The sequence below is a fragment of the Python bivittatus genome, unplaced genomic scaffold (genome assembly GCF_059951505.1).
Source record: "Python bivittatus isolate LINGU-HERP-01145 unplaced genomic scaffold, Pbiv_v1 ctg000180_np1212, whole genome shotgun sequence".
NCBI lineage: Eukaryota > Metazoa > Chordata > Lepidosauria > Squamata > Pythonidae > Python > Python bivittatus.
This window is the reverse complement of record NW_028277047.1, coordinates 349,489-367,336: the sequence shown is the minus strand read 5'-3', so window position 1 is coordinate 367,336 and position 17,848 is coordinate 349,489. Positions and strand designations below refer to the sequence as shown.

The window sequence follows — 17,848 nt, the reverse complement described above, 5'->3', positions numbered from 1 at the left end:
TGAGGGTTGTGGGAAGGAAAGGAAACTCCAGCAATGTTCTGAAGGGGGCCGAACCTGCCGAGGGTCGCTCCGGCCTCCAAGATCTTGAGCTGCCCATCGGAGACCCTGGTTTGGGGTGACCAAATCATAGAAATCAAGGCCGCTTATATGGGAAAAGGGGGACCCGGAGCACTCCTGGATGCTGGCCTAAAAGAAAGCTTCTTGGAATGGCTACCTGTGAGCAAGCTGGCACGCAGGGGCCTTCTTGCCAGCCCGGAGGGGGATGCAGGGGGCTCGTAGCCAGAGGCAGGCGAAGGCAACTGAAAAGGCTGGAAAACTTCCAGCCAGCCACATTTTCCTGACTTTAATGAAATCTGACCTTCCCTGCTGCTCCAGAAGGATTTAGCTCCAGGGACTGCGAGGCTGGGTTATTTATTTCCAAATCTCTTTTTAATATGCCTCTGGAGGACAGGAAAAAAAACCTTGAAATGTCGTTTTGGAGCCAGGAGCCAAACTCGGGTGCCCATTGCGTCCCGGAGAGGCCTGTGGGTGCGTCGGGCGTCTGTGTGTCCCAAGCAGTGCATTTCTGTTGGCATCTCCAGAAGCCCCTTTATTTCAAGGCTGGGCTCTGGAGGGGAAGGTCAGGTGTGCTCTGCTGCTCTCAGAAATCTGTTTCCTTTCTCTTGCCCAAGAGGAACTTAATTGCTTAAATGAAGGGTTCAGCAAACAAATATTCCACTGGATACAAGTGAACCCAAACAACCTCGCCAACTGCCACCTGACTTCCTCTTCCTCTCCTTTCACTCTCAGGGCTGCGAAGCCCCAAAGCTGGCCGCCCTCGGGGTCTTGCTTGGTAGCTGTGATCTGCAGAGTTGCGGCGGGCGGATGCCGCCCTTTTAGCCCGAGCCAGCCAGGCCTGGGTTGGATTTTGGGGGCGCTTCCCTGGTCGCCAGGGGCTCGGGGCCCTTGATGAACTAGGAGTGGGTGCGCTGCCCTTCGTGACCTTGCTCCCGGGCGGTTTCCGGTAAGGTGATGCTCCCTTGCTGCGCGCCGTGTCAGCAGGTGTCCGAACGGCAGGAAAACAGCCTCGCTCCCTCACCAAAGCCCCTCGTGCCTCCAGACCGAAAGAGCAGCCGGGCTGTGTCTCGTGGGTGCTGTTGTCAGTGCGGTGTTTTTGCTGTCTTGTGTGTGTCCCTCTGGGCCAAGCAGGGTTGCCCCAGCAGGATGATCACATGGAGGAGGCAAAGCTCCTGGGTGGGGGAGTTCCTGCAATTGGGTGGCATGGGGGTGAGGGACCAGAAAGGGGGTATTGCGTTCCGCCTGTGCAAATGTGCCTGGGAGGGCACAGAAGGCAGCCCCCCCCAAATCAGGATCTGGTTTCCTACATTACAAAACTCGGTGGGGGCTGGGGGAGAGATGAAGCAGCGCGCATCAAGGCCGGGCAGGAGATTCAAGACCAAAGGCGGAAACGTCGTCCGGGGCGGGGTGGGGGAGTATGAAATCCGCACGCAGCTGGCTCTCCTTTGGCTGCTGTAGCCTTCCCACTGAGACTCTGCAAAACTTGGCCAGGCCTCCTGGTCACGGAAAAGCCTGCTGATTTGTACTGGACAGTCATGCCGGACGGACACCAGCGGGCACCTTGCCCTCAGCTTCGGGCTTTTTTCCTTGCGGGAGGCCCTGAATGTCATTGTTTGTGCAACCAGGTCCCGCAACGGCCTGCGGTGTCAGCAGAAAAACATTCCAGAGACGCTCGTTCTTAAGGCCCGCTCCTCCGGCCAGAACCTGCCCGCCCAGAGCCCAGCGTGGGGCAGATCAGAGCCGCGGGCAAAGCTGCATCCAGGGCTGGTGCTGCAGCTGTGAAATCAAAGGCTTGCACATCCCTGAGATGGAGGATCGAGCGTGGTCCAGCTAGGCGAGCTGCCAAAGAGAACAGAAGGGGGCACGACTGGCGGGCCCCCTGAGCGCGGTAGAGGAGCAATGGCTGTGAGTGAGGCAGAACGTCTGCCGAGATCCCCTTGGGAAGCAGAGTCCAAATGTAACGGCAGCCCCCCCCCCCCACAAATTGGTATTCAGAAGGCCCTGCCTTTGGACAAAGAGGCGGCATTCAGTCCCAGCTGATGCGTTTGACTCCCCCGTGCATTTTCCTAATCTTTTTTAAAGGGTCAGAAACGGGGAGCATCTCGCAGCAATGCATTCTGTAATTGAATAGCATGTTGTACGATAGACTTTCCTTCTCCCTGTCCCAAGTCCGCAGCAATCCAAGTTTCCAGCATTGTAGCAGAGGGAAAAATGTTTTTCGGCTTTATCGATAAGCTGTCCTGTATCAATTTCCCTCAAAGAGGCAAGAACAGCTTTCTGCAAGCCAGGCAGGTCACGGAAAGAGCTCTGGGGCTGAAATATCCTTTGGGAGCCTAAAGTGAGGAACCCAGAACTTGAGCCCGGCTGTCTTTGGCCTGAATGACATTTCCAGCTGGAGGATCGGGGCCCCCTTACACTGCTGTTAATATGGAGGGGGAGGGAGGTGCCCCCTCAAAAAAACCTTTCCACATCACGTCAAGGAAGACAAAATGTTTGTTTCTGGGAAACTCACATTTCTCTCCGAGGTTTATTTTTGTGAGAAGAGTTTCTCCTTCCACTTGACCCATATAACGCTAAGGGATCCCATGGAGAGGGAGGAAGGGCTCAGCCTGAGAGGATCTGGGCCTCCATTGTAATTCCTAGGAAGTCAGTGGAATCTGAATGGAAAAAAGACAAGGAGGGGGTATGTGAGAGACCTGTTTTCTGGCAGGGCCGCGTAGTGCGTCAGACAAAATGAAAGCCGTTCGCCCGTCTCTTGCCAATGTTCCCAAATGGGGACGGAATGAAAAGAGGCCTGGATCAAGGAAACGAACAAACCCACCGATTCCCGAGCATGGAGGAAGAGAGTCTCCAGGTTGCGGCTTCAGAGCTGGAGAGTCGGAGCCAAAGCCACAGACGCTCTGATTTCAAGCACCCCTCGCAAGTACGGCGTTCTGCCCGCAAGCACATGCAGAGGACGCCGAGTTAGAAGCAAGCACCAGGGCGGGATCCAGCCTCCTGTTTCAAAATGGGGCGTTTGCCACAAAATCCAGAAATCGCCCGAATCCCTTAGGGAGCCCCATCTTCTTGGAACTTGGGGGGACAAGACAACGGGGGATCCAGAAAGGTTTTCCCTGGGAAGGAAGGCCCGGCCTGGGGTAGCCTGTGTGCTGGGGGGGGCGAGGGGGAGAGCAGGCTCCCTTCGCTGGATGGCTTCAGGTGGGGCTGGACAGCCACCCACCTGGCCGGCTTTCTCCTGCAGTCTGGCACCAAGCTGAGTCTGGCCCCCAGGGCCCCTTCAGCTTTTCCATTCTGTGGAACAAAGTGGGGCAACTCGCTCAGCGGCCCCAGATTTGGCAGGCAAAGGATTCCCATCATGAAGGGTACATAGCGGTCTTGTTCCTTCACATCTGCAACCTGGGAAACGGAGGAGGCTGCAGGCTGGGCTGGGGAAATTGCAGCGGGGGGGGCAGGGGGAGAGACACAGCCCAGCTCCCAAAGAGCTGGAGGGGAAAGAATGCTGTTGTGAGAGGGGCTGGTCCTCCCCCCCCCCCGCTTTCCCAAGCTGTGTAAATAAATGGCGCTGTGTGAAAGAGCGCCAAGTCCTCTCGGAGACTTGCCCCAGAGACCCAGCCCTACAGGCTGCTTGTCTGGGGGGGGAGCTCAGCCCCAGCCTGTGAGAGGCAGCAGCCCCTCCCTCTCCAGAAAAAGCCTGGCCTGCAAAGAGGGCACGCCACAAGTTGGCAGAGGAGAGCGGGGGGGGGGGGCTCCTGCCTTCAGGAGGATCCAGGGCCTCCCCAGAGGACCCCTGCAGGGCTGTGATTCTGAAGGACCCCCCCCCAAGCCAGGGGCAGCATTAGTCCTTATGATCCAGGCAGGCTCACTGTTGGGCAACCTTCAGTCTTGCCCCTCTCGCAGGGCTGTTGTGAAGGAAGAAGGTGTTCAAAAGCTCTGAGCATAGGTCCCCATTGGGCAGATCTGATTTTCAGACCAGCCAGCCGGTCCAGTCCACTGTCTCCCCAATCTTTTGGGGAGCCAAGCCGGGTTCCCCAGGGCCGGGCCTCTTGATAGAGGCCTTTGAACACGGAGGTGCGTTTCTCTGTTTGCGGCTCAGCTGGTGTCCACAGCCACATCTGGTGGCAACGAGTTCCACAGACAAACGTCCCGTGCCGGGAAGAAGGGAGGAGCACGGCTCGGCAGTCCTTCAAGGGCCCCGTGACGGGCCCCTCCCCCGCTTCGGCCCTTCTGGGCCGCCTCCCGTCTTTGGCTGGATTTCCGAGTGTTTTTGCTGAGCCGCCTCGGTCCGCCCTTTGCGAGGGCGTTTGGCGCCCCCCGGGGGCCGCGGGACCCGCTGCACCGCGCCGGCCCTGGGGCGCGCGGCTTCGGCCGACCGGCCGGCCGGGGGTCCCGCTCAGGGAGGGCTCCGTGGACAGGGCATCGCGCGGAGCTCTGGTCTGCCCCCCGCCTTCGCCGGCTCGTTCCGGAGTCCACCGTCCGCCCCGGCGCTTGCCCCGGCAGGAGGGCAGGCGAGCAACAGTCCCTGAGCGCGCGCGGGCGGCCCGCGCCGGGGTCTCTGGTCAGCCCCGCGCGCGCGCGCGCGCGCGCCCGGTCCCTTCGCAGGCACAGCTGGCGGGCGCGCGACAGCGGCGGAGGCGTGGCTAGTCGGCCGAGCCCCCGCATCCACTGGGCCCGGGCCGGCTGAGCGAGCCGGTGCCCCGCAAGGCCGGGCAAGAGCCGGTCCGCGCGCAGCCCGATCCCGCGGCGAGGAGAGGGTGCGGCAGGGCGGCGCCGCCTCGCGGGTCTCGCCGCCTTCCCGGCCAGCCATGGATGGTCCCGCGCGGGCGCTGCGCCGCCGCCGCCGCTTCCGCCTCCTCGTCGTCCTGCTCCTCCCGCTGGCCGGTGCGTGGAAGGGGCTGGTCGGGGCGCGGGGGGGGGGTCCTCCGTAGGCGCGCCGAGGCGGGCGGGCATGTGCTTGGCTGCGGCCGCGGCCGGCAGTAGCGGCGGGAAGCGGGGAAGGGAGGCGGGCCGGCTGGCGGGCCGAGCCGGGCGGGGAGACAGCAGCTAGCCTCGGCTCGCTCTCCTGCAGGCGAGGCGGGCCGGGCCGGGCCGGGCCGGGCGGGGCGTGGGATTCCGCAGCCCCCGGCCCCCGCTCGGTACAAGCTGCGCCGCCGGCTCTGCGTGCGCGGAGACGCCTTCCGCCTCCCCTCCCGGCCTGGGAATTGCCTGGGCTGCGGGTTTTCATGGCGTGCAGAGGGTCCCGGCTGGGGAGGCATCGGGGGCGGGTGGGGGTGGGGGATCTTGGCTTCCGGGGGGGCCCGGCCCGGCCGCGCCCCTCCTCTTGGTTTGGGGTAGAAATGGGACGCCCAGAGCGGTCTCCCTCCCGCGGGGGCAGCCCAGGGCTCAAACCGAGTCTGCCGCCGAGGAGAGCCGTAAGCCGCGGCCTGCCAGCACTTTCGAAGGCCGTTGACCTCTCTTCGGATGTGCTGGGGTCCTCCTCTCTCCCACCTCCTTTGCTGGACATGCCCAAGAAGTGCCCATTCCAGTCTCTTGTCGCCTGGAGGATCAGAAGCCCCTACGGTAGATTTGGACTGTCCCTGGAGGCTTGACTTTGTGTTCCTCTGGCTAAGGGGAATAGGAGACAGTGCCGAAAGGTGGGCTGGCCCTGGGTGGACTGGCTTCTCTGCTATGTATTTCAAGTGTTTCCAAGTGATTTCAGTCATGGGACTAAGTGGTTTCCAGCAGTTGGCGTGTCCAGTCCCAGCTGGAAAACTGCAGCCTGGGGTCTGTTTTGGAGCAACCTCTTGTTCCAAAGAGGTTTGGCTGGGGGAGGGGGGGGCAGGCAGGGGGTCAAGTGATTTTGCCAGGTCCCTTCACGTTTTTCTTACTCCTTGGATGGGAGCGGAGAACAATGTCAATACTAATAATAATAATATCCTCTGCAAGAGAGAACAGATAGCAGCTTTCTAAGGGCTTATCAGATAATTAATTTGCATTGATTTAATCCTGAACATGGAAGATGTAAATTAGGGGCAGAGAAGCAGCTGGGCTGCGGCCAGGAAGCCCTGAATTTTAGGGGCTGGGACCCGCTTGGAAGTGTTTGGGAACGCAGACTCACCCAGCTCAGGTAAAGGGCCCTCCTTTGCTTTCTGCCCTGCAGCTGGGCCCAGGGGCACTCTTCCTGTCCCCAGAGCTGTCTGCCGCTAGGGCTGGGCGAGTGCAGCCGGCAAGGCCCCAAATGTTCTTTGTTTACTGGAGACAGAGAACAACAACAACAAGAAGGAGCAGAGCTGCAAAGCTCCGGAACCTTTTTCCACTGGGGTTCCTGGAAATTGAGCTGGCCGAATGATGCAAAAACAGTCCTTTCCGTAGCACGTCCAAAAGATGTCGCAGCAGCTTGTGGGCGTAGATTAGCGAGTTGGGATCCGGCCCTGGGGAAGGACCCCCGCCTCCCATACGGTTCTGGCAAGGCACCTGGCAGACTGGCCTTGCGCAGGTGAGATTAGGGGCTCTTGAAATCCGCTGCTCTGCAGTCACGTGGGCAGCCCCGCCTCGCCCCACCCCACCCCCACCAGGGTCCGCTGACCGGGTTTCTCCCACAAGCCTCTGCCCCTCTGCTGCCCAGAGGCCCGTGTGTGCACGCATTCGTGCTTGCAGCGGCCTGCTGGGAAGGGGGTCCTTACGTGGTACAGTCCAGCTGCCTGTGCCTTTGCTCCAGGCTCTCTGCAGCCCTGCAGTGCACGACTCTCCTTCCCTGCTGCGAGGTTGGACAGGAGCAGGCGAGGAGCCAGGCTGGGGCTCTGCCCGAGTTGCCAAGGTCGGGGTGTGAAAATCAAGTAAATAAATAAATGAATGAATGAAGGCCCCATTTCCCAGCACTTGCCCAGTTGCCAGGGGAGGGAAGGGATGCTCCAGGGAAGGGCAAGCCCTTCGCACCTGCTGTTCTCCACGTCTGGGTCCCCAGAGGACTCATTTCGCTTAATGAGACTGTTGTGGAATTAGGCCCTTTCGTCTCGATTGGCCGGAGGGGGGTGATCGGCTGGCCAGATCCGGGCTGAGCCTCCTGGTGATTTTCCAGTTCTGCCAAATGCAGAATAGTCCGGATGGTTTTCCTCAAGCTTTTTACCTTCAGGGAAAGGTTTTGCATCTTCGAGCCTCCAACCCGGCAGAGCCTGCAAAGAATGTCTTTTTTGGGCTCTTTTCAGGTTGACGTGCAATTTGCAAAGGGCCCTGCCCCTGCCCCTGCCCCTCCAGCCGGCCATTTGGGAAGGGCACCAGGATGGGGAATGGGTACCCTCCTCAGTGAAAGCCTTTCTCAGACAAGGCACTGGGCCGCCTTTGCTCTGCTCAACTGCCTCTCGGGTCACGCATTCCCCAGAACCATCTGTTACTCTTGGCCTTTCTCCCCAGAGCAAGCAGAGGAGCCGCACACCCTCTTCGCTGTGGGGGCTTTCTTGTGCGGACGGACCTGCGGGTCCTTCGGTGCTCCAGCAGAATTAACGGCTGTTCCCTCTTACTGGCATGGCTGCTCTCGGGGCCTGCAGTTGTTTGCCATTAAGACAAAGGGGCCCGAACCGGTCTGCTAATCCGCCCTCCTTTGCCTGCCCAGCCCTCAGCAGCGCGAGGAAGGTCCACCTGCCTCCGGGGCCCTTGCACCGCGTGGAAGGCATGACCCTTACCATCCCCTGCGAGGTCTCCGAGTACGAGGGTCCTTCTCTGCAGCAGTTCGAGTGGTTTCTGTATCGCCCGTCGGCGCCCGACATCTCCATCGGCATGGTCAGCACACGAGACCCCAACTTTCCTTACGCCGTTTTTGGGCCCCGGGTGCAGGCCGGCAACGTCTCCATCCTGCGCGTTCGGGGTGATGCTGTGGAGCTGCGCGTGAGGGCGGTCCGGGTGGAGGACACCGGTGTCTACGAGTGCTACACCCCCACCACGGATCTCAGATACCACGGGACCTACAGTGCCAAGGTGGAGGTCAGAGGTATGCCCGCCTTCCGGATGCAGTAGTCTAGACTTCCCCGGGCAGGTTGGCTGGCACGCTGGCAATGGTCATTCAGCACAGCTGGAGGAAGGCCAGAACACGTCCGTCTGCTTCCTCTGCCTCCCCTTCCTCCACGGTCACCCCTCTGCCGGATTATCGATTACAAGCTGCGTGGGGCGGGGATCTGCCCCTAGTAACTCCAGCCAGGGCCGTGGATCTGCCGCGTTGGGACGGGATCAAGATTTGGGAAGAGGGAGCACCCCTTGCTGTTCTGGCCGGGACCTTGGGTTGGGTTTGCTGTTGCCCTCCGGCCACCCAGCCATTAACGGGGTGCAGTTGCGGCCCCTTACGCACTGCCTCAGAGGTGGTTTGATCCGGGGGCTGGGAGATGCTCTTGGAGTTGCAAACCGCTCGTCCTTTGGTTGGCGATGCTGTTGCGCACCGGAAAGCCCAACAGCAACAACATTTCCACCTTGGACGGGTATTTTATTCATCTCAGTTGGCCTGGGTAGCCAGCAGCCCTGGGTAGATCCGTGAAAAGTCTGAATTTAAATGACATGTGCAATCATCTGGAAAGTGGTGTTGAACAACAGGAGGAAAATCAAGGGGGTTTGTGAAAGATGTAAACTTGCAAGACTTTAGAGCTGTTCTTCTCCAGGATGTAGCCCGAATCCCGGTTAATCTTCAAAGGGGGTCAGGAAAGTGGTGGGAAGGGACTCCCCGCTCCTGGGTCAGAAAAACTGACAGAATTCCTCTTCCTCTCCTTTTGTTTCTGCCTCAGTGATCCCAGACCAGCTCTCTGTCTCTGCTGCCCCTCCCTCCGGTGCGAAGCCCCCTTTCCAGGGCCGGGCGGCCACGGCTGCTTCCCCTCCCCAGCTGGCACTTCTGGAGAGCCAGGACCTCCTGCTCACGTGCTCCGTGGCCAGTGGGACGTGGCAACACACCCACCTCTCGGCCTCCTTTGCCTTCGCGGCCCCCAGCAACCCCCGGCTTCTGCAGGAGGTGATCGGGCTGCGGCGGGACTTCGCTCTGGAGGCAGCCGGACGTTTCGCCCCGCGGCGCTCAGCCCGTGAGCTCTCGCTGGTCAAGCTGGGCGACCGGCAGTACCAGATGGTGCTGGGCCGGCTCAGGCCAGAGGACTCCGGGACGTATCACTGTGCCGCGGGGGAGTGGATCCAGGATCCGGATGGCAGCTGGCAGCAGATCGCTGAGAAGCGGGTAGCACTGGCTCACGTCCTGGTTCAAAGCGTAGGTGGGTTTGCTCCTCCCTCAAGCACCCCTTTGTAGCTTTGGGGGGAAGGAGCCTCATGGAGCCCCCAGTTCCTCGTTTCCCAAGGGGGCACTCCAGAGCTGTGCCCCTCATTCTAAAGGGGACGCGCTGGGCATCCCTCGCAAACTCTTGGTTGGCAACTTTCTCCCAGACTTGGCACCAGCCTTCTCCATCCTGGTGGGGTCTCTCCCTTCGCTCTTGACACAAAACACTCCGGTCTCCCGCTGGGCCCTTGAGGCTGTCCTGTGGCAGGGTGTGATGGTGCTGAAAGGGACTCGGGGGCCCAAGCAGTGGGGCGTGGCATGTGTGGATCTGGGGTGTTCACGTGTTCTGAACTCTGGGGAGAGACGGGGCTTGTGATGCTCCCCCCCGGCCCTGTGACTTGCTTTGCTCCTTGTCCTTTCTTCCAGCGAGCCAGCTGTCGGTGTCTGCAAGCCCCCCCAGACTCCTCCTGAGCTCTGGAGAAGCCCTGCAGCTGTTCTGCAACATCTCTGGGGCCCCGGTCCTCCTCTTGCCCCACGCTGCCTTTGCGGTCAGCTGGGAGCTGAGGAACGATGCTGCTGGGGAAGCGCATCTTGTCGCCCGGCTGGAGGCCAGCGGAGGGCTTGTCCTGGGCAAGAACTACGCCAACCGCAACGTGGGCACGAGGCACATCTCTCTGCAGAAGCTGGCCTCCCCTCTGGGTGCTTATCTGCTGCGGATCGAGTCGGCCCAGCCGGCGGACGTGGGCCTGTATCGCTGCGGGGTCCAGGCCTTTGCGCGTTCGCCCAGCGCAGAGTTGCGCCAGCTGGCCACCGTGAGCTCGGAGGCGGTCAGCGTGGAGATAAAGTCCGAAGGTAGCGCTCCCTCTTCTACTGCGAGGCTAACCCTGGTCCCTCCTGTGGGCCGCGCGGTCTGCGTGCAGATGTGCGTGAGGGGCAAGCAGGGCTTCCCTCCGCCCTTTAAACACTGTTTTGCACTGCGGGTCCAGTCAAACGACCTTCCTGGGAAGTCTGCAAAGATGCCAGATTTGGTTTAGTGGGTGAGCCATGCAGATTGTCTCTTTGGTTGTGGTCTCCAGAGGCGCCGATCAAATTTTCCCGGAGTCTGCAGAACCTTTGGAACTCGGCAGAACGCTTAAATAACTCCACAGTAATTAGCCGTCATTTGAGTACACCCCGTCAGAAAAGAGAGACAGGATTATAATTATAACCTGCTAAACTTCAGAGGCCTCTGTGGGGTGCTGTGGGAGCCACCCGAAAGAGTTTTAGAAACGCTCTTGGCAAGGAAGAGACCCCTCTCCGCTCACCACAGTTTGGGGGGGGCTCAAAGGGTGTTCGGTTTTCCGGGGCTTGTAATGACCTTGTTCCAGCTTCTGCATTTTGCACCATCGTCCTTGGGTTTCCTGAGGCTTGCTCAGCTAAAACAAAGCAGCGTATTGGGCCATCTTTCAGTTTAAGCTGATTTAAAAAACCGGGTGACAAAGTCGGGGTTGGCATGCTTTGGTTAAGGGAAGCGGAAGATGGGAAATGTTATTCCCCATCAGCCATTTCTCTCCCCACAGGCCTTGCTCTCAGGGCTGCCTGGCATCCTATAATTAAGTCCATGATCATTAGTGCCGTTAATCTGTTTGTAGAGGAAACTCTTTGCGAGGCCCTCCTGGCACCGGGGGGAGGGGCGTTTGGGCTCCTGCCCCGTTCTCAGGGTGCCTCCTTCTCCCCACAGCGGTGCTGCTGGGGGCCACTGCCTGGCTGCCGTTCCCCACCCTCTACCGCGGGAGCACGGCCGACGTCCGGTGCAACGTCTCGGTGGAGTCGGCTCAGAACGTCCACCTGGCGCTCAGCTGGTGGGCAGAGCTGCCGCAGCAGGGCTCCGCCCCGCTTGGTGCCGTCCTGGCCACTGTGGACCGCGAGGGGGTGGCCCAGCTGCAGAAGCGGCCGTCCGGCGGGGCGGTGAGCGTGGACAAAGTGGGGCCGCAGAGCCACCGGCTGCGCCTCCACGAGGTCCAGCCGTCCGATGAAGGGGATTACTATTGCGCGGTGACGGCGTGGGTGCGCTCTCCTGACCGCAGCTGGTATCAAGCCGCTTCGGTGAAGTCCAACATGGTCACCGTGTATCCCTACACGCTGCGTGAGTAGAGCCCCGACGGGCCATTTCTGTCTTCCCCTCCTTGGCCCTTCCTCTCAGTGCTCCCCCCGGGGGACTCTGCAGCACCCCCCAGCTGCAGACAGGAACCTGGGCAGGATCGGGTCACCTCAGTAACACTCCTTAAGCAGCCTGGCCGAAGGTCTTGCTGCTCTCTCGGGAGCCCCAGTTGTATGGTGATAAAAGGGGGGCTTGAGGGTGGCAGGAAAGGAGGGGCGAAAGGCCTCGCAGATCCCACGGGTCTGCTTGCTCCTTCTGCAAAGAGGCTGCCTTTGTCCCCTGAGGCTGGACGCCGCCCCTCTGCTTGCTTCCTCAGCCATCGACACCCTCGTCATCCCTCTGGCAGTCGGCTTCTCCAGCGCCCTCCTCCTGGGGGTCTCCATCCTCGTCTCGGTCACCTGTTGCTTCATGGCAAGGCTGCGCAAGAGGTGAACGCGGCGGGCCAGGAGGACGGAGGTGAGCAGAACTTCCTCGGGGGGCCTGGTCCGGAGAAGAGGGGCGCCCATCCATTCTGGGCGGGCCCAAAATGCCGAGTGCGGCGGGGGCTGAATGCAGCTCCAAGGAGCAGGGATGGCCAGAATGAGCGCCTGGCTGAGGGGGATATAAAGCAAACGCCCGGCTTGTGGTTTCTGAAGAGGGCTCCAGAGACTGCGAGACCGAGTGGCTTTCCTGGGGGCGCAAGGTGGCGTTTGGCATTTGCCTAATTCACTGCATATCTTTTCAATCTCGCCAGTTACCCGGAAGCCGCCTTCCAAGCCAAAGGTTTCTGCCCTGTGTCGGTTGTCACAGTTCGATTTGCTTGAGGGCTGGTGGGGATGGGCTCAGATGTCTTTCACCCCCCACTCCCCGACCCCCTCTCCATTTGCAGGCTCCTCCTGCTGCTCTGTTCTGTCTTCTTAAAACCGTCGGCGGCCTGCTTTGTGCTCCACCAAGGCAGCGACTTCAGTCTTTATCCCTCTGGAACGGACTCTGGGCTCTGGCTGGGTCCTCAGCTCTTCTGAAGGACCTCCCTTCCACAAAACAGGGCGCGGGTCTCTCATGCACCTGAGCCGGGAAGGGATCCCCGCTGGCATGGGGCGCAGGCTTTTTCCCAAGGACGTCTACCATCTAGACCTGGAGAGCAGACAGCTCCCCCTCTTCTGCCACAGATTGCTGGCCTCGGGGAAGAGGGAGCGTTGAGCTTGGAGGCTTTCAGATGTCCTGTACTCCAGTGCGGGTCCAGCGGAGGCCAGCTGGAAGGATTATTTGCCATCCTCCAAGAAAAGCTCAAGAACTGAGATGAATGCCCTGCCTTGGAAACCCACCAGAAGCCCCAAAGCAGGAGCAGCCGTCTTCTGACACTCTGATTGTGCCAAATGAACCCGCTTAGGGGTTGGGGAACTTTCCGCCTGTGCCACCCCCTCTGGGGATCTGAGCCACCCCCTTGCCCTGGCCTTGGTTTCCTGGTGCGGAAGCTGCCTGCGGGAGTCCCCGATGGGCACAGGGAGATGCCATAGCAACAGGCCCGCACCCCAGCACCATTGAGGCTGCCCGGCACAAGCACCAGAGCAGAGAGCCCGAGCGGAAGAGCGGGGCCAATGTCTGCGTTTTGGCTGTAGAAGAAGAGCAGCTGTTTCCACCAGCCAGGCCGTTTCCAGGTAGCGCACTTTGTTTCCACCCAACTCTGCAAACTTCCCAAACCATCCGAGGAGGAATCCCTGGGTTTCTCCGCGAAAGATCATCGTGCCATCAAGTGAAGCGAGTCATTTTTGTGTCGTCTGTGAGTGTGTGCATGCAAGGGGGAGACCCTTGGTTGGCTCCCCTTTAGATTTCCATTGCCAGTAAGGAACGCTCCAGGCTGTGCCCGCAGCGCCCGCGCCCATCCCGGAAGAGCAGCCTCGGGCAGACTTGCAGAGCAGCCAGGCCCTGGGATCGGCTCTTCTGCCTTTTGCTGTCCCAGCGTCCCGCTCAGAGGGGAGAGGGTGAGATCCGCCCACCCAGGAGGCTTGGCAGCTGGTAGCTGATGGTGCTTAAAGGAAGACCGGGGCCCCTCCCAGTTTGGGGAAGGGAGAAGCGGTCAGCTGTCGCGAGCGATTATGGAAGTAATGTTCGCAAGGCCTGAATGGGCCGAAATAAAAATGTGAGCTACAGAGTTGCACCCCGCATGTGTCAGGTTTTCTGAAGCCACCAAGAAGCTGGAGGGGTAAGAGCCAGCACTGCAGGGAGAGGAGGCGTCTCTCTCAGCAGGCTGGCTGGGAACTATGGGGGTTGCAGTCCCAGTGCATCAAGAGGGCACCCAGAGAAGAAATGCCGAAGAGGATGGGACGGATCCGTCCGACGTGGCAGACCTGTTCCTCCAAACGAGAAAGAGGCGGTGGGCCCCGAGGCAGAGAACATCTCAGGGCTGTCGTAGGCTGCGTTTGCTCACCAGGCGTCCAGTGACCAAACCCTCCAGGCCTAGAATCTCATTGCAATGGCTTTGGGGCTTGGGGGGCCCTTGGCCCCAAGGTTTGGCCCCATCATGGCTGTTTGGCCGTGTCTCTCTTGCCCCTGAGAGAGAAGCTGTGGGCCCCTGGGAGGAGCTGCAGTACCCTTCCCTGGCCGGGGGTGAAGGCGCTGCAGGGCAGCAAAACTGCCACCAGGCACTGCCTGCAGCTCTTCTCCAGCTGGGCAAGGGGGGTGCCCAAGATGCTTAACTGGGTTTCAGGGAATGCAGTCCCCCCTCCCCTGTTTTTCAGTGCCAATCCTGTAAACCACCGTCCCTTGCCAAAGAAGGCCGGTTTCCAAAAGGGTCTGCCAAGTTTTGAGCATAAGCCGCTAGGGGAGGGGAAGGGACCAGCAACCGTTCATGCCACAGGTGGGGAGGCATCGCGTGTCCCCGCCTGATCTGCCTCCCGGACTTCTTGTGGGGAAAGCGATGAGGAAGGAAAGCCCTCTCCACCCCTTTCGGCTCCTGGAGAGGAAGAGGGACAAATATCTAAGGAATGAGAGTGTGATGGTGAGTAATAATGTGGAAGTAAAATCTGTTCCAGGTTTCATCAGCTCCCCTGACTCTTTAAGATCCCCGAGAGCCTCCAAATGCTCGATACGCCACTCTTGCATGTGTTCTGTGCACTCCAAAGATCAAACCCGCTTCGTAACCCTACTTGGGATTTTTAGTCTCATGCAAATATACGCAGACACATAATTCCTAGATTAACCACTGGAAAATTGCACAACTCATCTAATAAGGTTTATTTCAAAATACGGAATGTCGTTTCGTCTCCTAGTCAATATCATCGATCAACCCCACCACCACACACTTATTTTCTTGGCCTGTGGGGGAAACAGCCAGCCGTACTGGGGCCTGCTGGGTGGGAGAACTCGCTAATAGAAGAGGCCTCGTTGGCGGGCCATTTCCGTGAATTTGACAAAGCTGTTTTTAAGCCACTCTGGACTTTGTGTTGGGGTCATATTTCTCCATGCATCCTCCCCAGGGACCGTGATGGTCTTTGGCATGCCCAAAATGTTCGGTGCAGTTTTTTAAAAAAAACTTTGCCTAAATTATGCAAATATTTGTCCACTTGGAAGCAACGTGGTCTGCTGGGGGGAGAAGCTGAGCAAGTGCAGGGAAAGTCTGGCAGAGACGTCGGGAAGCGACAGGAAAAGAGCCTTCGTGGTCCTAGCTGGTGGGGCGGGGAGATTTCGACCGTCATCGCTCCTTTCCTCTTGCACACCACCTGTTCACACCTTCCCTCGATGCCTCTTTGTCCCCCGGTTGCCCCCATGCTGTTCTTTCCCCATCAGACCTTGGCTGAGCTGGAAAGCTGAGTAGGGTCAGCCCTGGTCAGGCCTTGGATGGGAGACCGCTAGCACTCTAGGCTGGGCTGGGAAGTCCAAGAAACAGGAAGCAGGAAGGGCGAAAGCCCCTTCAGTCTTGCTGCCAAGAAAACCGCACGGGCACGTCTACGGAGCCATCGGGAGCCCCGTGGCCCTCCAGGAACCCTTGTCTTCCCTGGCAATGGGTTTGGACCCCCATTGGATACTCTTTCGAATTCCACCTCACCTCCTGATGGCTTCAGTTTGCCAACGTCCCCTACGTGCCAGCATTGTTAGGAACGGCTTCCTGGAGAAGACTCTCTTGTGCAGGCTTTGCTGGTAACCAAAGGTCCAAACGCGCCTGTTCTTCATTGGCCCGGATGGCTCCCCCGTCCCCCTGGGCATCTTCTGCCACTGCCCAGGCTTTCTGGCTTGCTCTGCCCGGTCCGGCTGCCCGTTAAACCTTGCTCTCGCTCTCGGTGCTGGTGAGGTTCCCGTTCCTCTCCTTGTCCCCCTCTTCTCCTTCTCCCCCTCCCTTCTCCGTCCCCTCCTCCACTTTCTCGTCCAGCCGGCTGGGGATGGACCAGTACAGGTGGGCGTCCATGCGAGCCGCAGCCTCCGCCAGCTCCCGGGCACTGCAGCTGGGGGTGGGCACCTCGAAGGTCTGGTGGAAGCTGTTATAGTCCACCTCGTAAAACCCGTCCTCCAAGGTGAGGACTGACATAAAGCGATGTCCCCACAGGACCTCGTCCACCAGGTAGGAGCTCCGAGCTTGGCACGTCATACCTGCGTGGAAAACGGGGAAATTGGGTGGGTGGGAGCAGACGGAGGCCGTGTCAGCTGCCTCTGCCCCAAGACACGAGCTCTGCAGAACGGCCTGGCTTAGCTGGAGGGGGTGCCCCCCGCCTTTGCTCTCCCGTCTTGCCATGGGGGAAGGGGGAGAGGGGAGCAAGGCCCTCCCTGCCCTGCTCTCTTTCTTGGTGCTGGGGGGAGATGATTGAGTGGCTGCTTCTCACACCCATACAAGGCGGGGGGGGGCTCTTTCCAAAACAATCTTGATGCAGCCTAGCCACCTTTGGGGGAATATGAATTCAGCAGAAAAAGGTGTCAGTCTGCGCGCATGTGGACGCGTGCGCGCGCACACACACACACACACACACACACACTCTGCATTGGCTAAGGGACTAAGCCAAACATATTTTCCTCAAAAATGGGGAGATAGCTGAGCAGAAGTGGCTTTCCGTGGCCAGCCACCTGTTCTCCTTGCAGCCGCCTGCCTGCCTGCCTGCCTGCCTGCCCACCTTCAGAAAGCTGGTTCTCCCCCCCAGCAGTTAGCATCAGGGAAGGGCACCGCTCTTTTGGCAGCTCTGCTTCCCCAGCAGGGGCCCTCGGCGCCCACCCACCTACCTGTGGCCTCCACCATCCCTTCCAGGATGACCACGATCTCAAACTCATCCTTCTGCAGCTGTTCCTTGGAGACCTCCCAGAAGGGGCTGTGCTCGTTGATCTCGTGGCTGATGATCAGCGGGGAGACGAGGAAGAGGCGGTCGTCGCCCGTCTCGAAGCCCACGCTGATGTCCGTCTGGTTGAGGGGGATGAACTCCCCTTCCTGGGTCTGCTTTGACTTGATCAGCTTGGCCCGGATCGAGGCCTCGACGATGTGGGAGTTGCGCAGGTCCCCGACCCGGAACATGAGGCACAGGTGGTCGTCCCGCAGCGAGATGACAGCGTGGGAGGAAAACACCAGCGTCTCTGCCCGCTTGTTGGGCTGGGAGATTTTGACGAACATGCACCCCACCATGAAGGCGTTGACCATGGAGCCCAGGATGGCCTGCAGCAGGAGCAGCACAATGCCCTCGGGGCACTTGTCGGTGATGACCCGGTGCCCGTAGCCGATCGTCGTCTCGGTCTCGATGGAAAAGAGGAAGGCAGAGACAAAGCCATTGAGATTGTTGACGCAGGGCGTCCACGCGTCATCCCCAAGGTGGTCCAGGTCGCCGCGGCAGTACGCGATGAACCACCAGATGAGGCCGAAGAAGAGCCACGTGACGGCGTAGGCCAGAATGAAGACCAGCAGGCTGAAGCGCCACTTCAGGTCCACCAGCGTGGTGAAGATGTCGGTGAGGTAGCGGTAGGTCTCCCGCACGTTCCCGTGCTGGACGTTGCACTTCCCGTCCTTCTCCACGTAGCGCTGGCGCCCCCGCTTCTTCTCGGCCTTCTCGGGGCCTTCGCCCAGGCGCCGCAAGGCCGCCGACTTGGCCGGGTGGGAGGGGAGGGGTGCTTTGCACTCGGAGACGGGGGTCTTGGGGGCGGCGGAGAAAGCTGAGTTCTCTTTTGCCATGCTAGCGCTGGGTGTCCTCCGGGTCTGCAAGAAAACACAGGCCAGAGCAAAGGGTGAGGCGGGTGGCACGAAGGAACCGTACAGATTTTGGAAAGTAATGGTCTCTTCAGGGGAACCCGGAGCAAACAGAGCGTTCCGGCACCAAGCTGCTTTTTGGAGCAGTTGTCTTAAAGCCTACGGCTGGGCTGGCAGGGGAAGTCTGATCTAGAAAGGAAAGCTTGAGACCGTGGCATGTCTGCAGATGCTCAGGGGAGCGGAATTGGCCTGTGGTGCTCAGGCCCCAGATTTAACCCAGGTTCTGGGTTTGTGCAAGCTCTGA

At 59.9% G+C, this 17,848-nt stretch overlaps 2 protein-coding genes across 4 annotated transcripts; one reads left to right on the top strand and one right to left on the bottom strand.

The window, feature by feature from the left end:
• The first annotated feature begins 4,722 nt into the window (after positions 1-4,722).
• IGSF8 (immunoglobulin superfamily member 8) lies at positions 4,723-12,418 on the top strand. 2 transcript variants are annotated; one of them, XM_088137038.1, is made up of 7 exons: positions 4,723-4,935; positions 7,643-8,017; positions 8,799-9,269; positions 9,698-10,123; positions 10,992-11,396; positions 11,728-11,867; positions 12,280-12,418. In XM_088137038.1, the coding sequence occupies exons 1-6, from the start codon at positions 4,860-4,862 to the stop codon at positions 11,841-11,843; spliced, it is 1,869 nt and encodes a 622-aa protein (XP_087993164.1). In that variant the 5' UTR covers positions 4,723-4,859; the 3' UTR covers positions 11,844-11,867; positions 12,280-12,418. The 2 variants fall into 2 exon arrangements, with proteins under 2 accessions (XP_087993164.1, XP_087993163.1); XM_088137037.1 differs by having other exon boundaries at positions 12,145-12,340.
• A 3,227-nt stretch (positions 12,419-15,645) lies between these two features.
• Positions 15,646-17,529, bottom strand: KCNJ9 (potassium inwardly rectifying channel subfamily J member 9). 2 transcript variants are annotated; one of them, XM_007429081.1, is made up of 3 exons: positions 17,485-17,529; positions 16,596-17,397; positions 15,646-15,974 (listed from the first exon to the last, which is right to left on the bottom strand). In XM_007429081.1, exons 1-3 carry the CDS (start codon positions 17,527-17,529, stop codon positions 15,646-15,648), a joined length of 1,176 nt encoding a protein of 391 aa, XP_007429143.1. The 2 variants fall into 2 exon arrangements, with proteins under 2 accessions (XP_007429143.1, XP_025022970.1); XM_025167202.1 differs by having other exon boundaries at positions 16,596-17,529.
• Between the last annotated feature and the right edge of the window lie 319 nt (positions 17,530-17,848).

What these genes read in the sequence shown, in the direction of transcription:
- KCNJ9 (XM_025167202.1), bottom strand. Translation starts at nt 17,529, where the DNA reads ATGGCAAAAGAGAACTCAGCTTTCTCCGCCGCCCCCAAGACCCCCGTC. An exon ending in AGGGATGGTGGAGGCCACAG is followed by an intron (nt 15,975 to 16,595) that starts GTAGGTGGGTGG and finishes TTTTCCACGCAG; the next exon opens with GTATGACGTGCCAAGCTCGG.
- IGSF8 (XM_088137038.1), top strand. Translation starts at nt 4,860, where the DNA reads ATGGATGGTCCCGCGCGGGCGCTGCGCCGCCGCCGCCGCTTCCGCCTC. An exon ending in CGTCCTGGTTCAAAGCGTAG is followed by an intron (nt 9,270 to 9,697) that starts GTGGGTTTGCTC and finishes CCTTTCTTCCAG; the next exon opens with CGAGCCAGCTGTCGGTGTCT. An exon ending in CGTGGAGATAAAGTCCGAAG is followed by an intron (nt 10,124 to 10,991) that starts GTAGCGCTCCCT and finishes TTCTCCCCACAG; the next exon opens with CGGTGCTGCTGGGGGCCACT.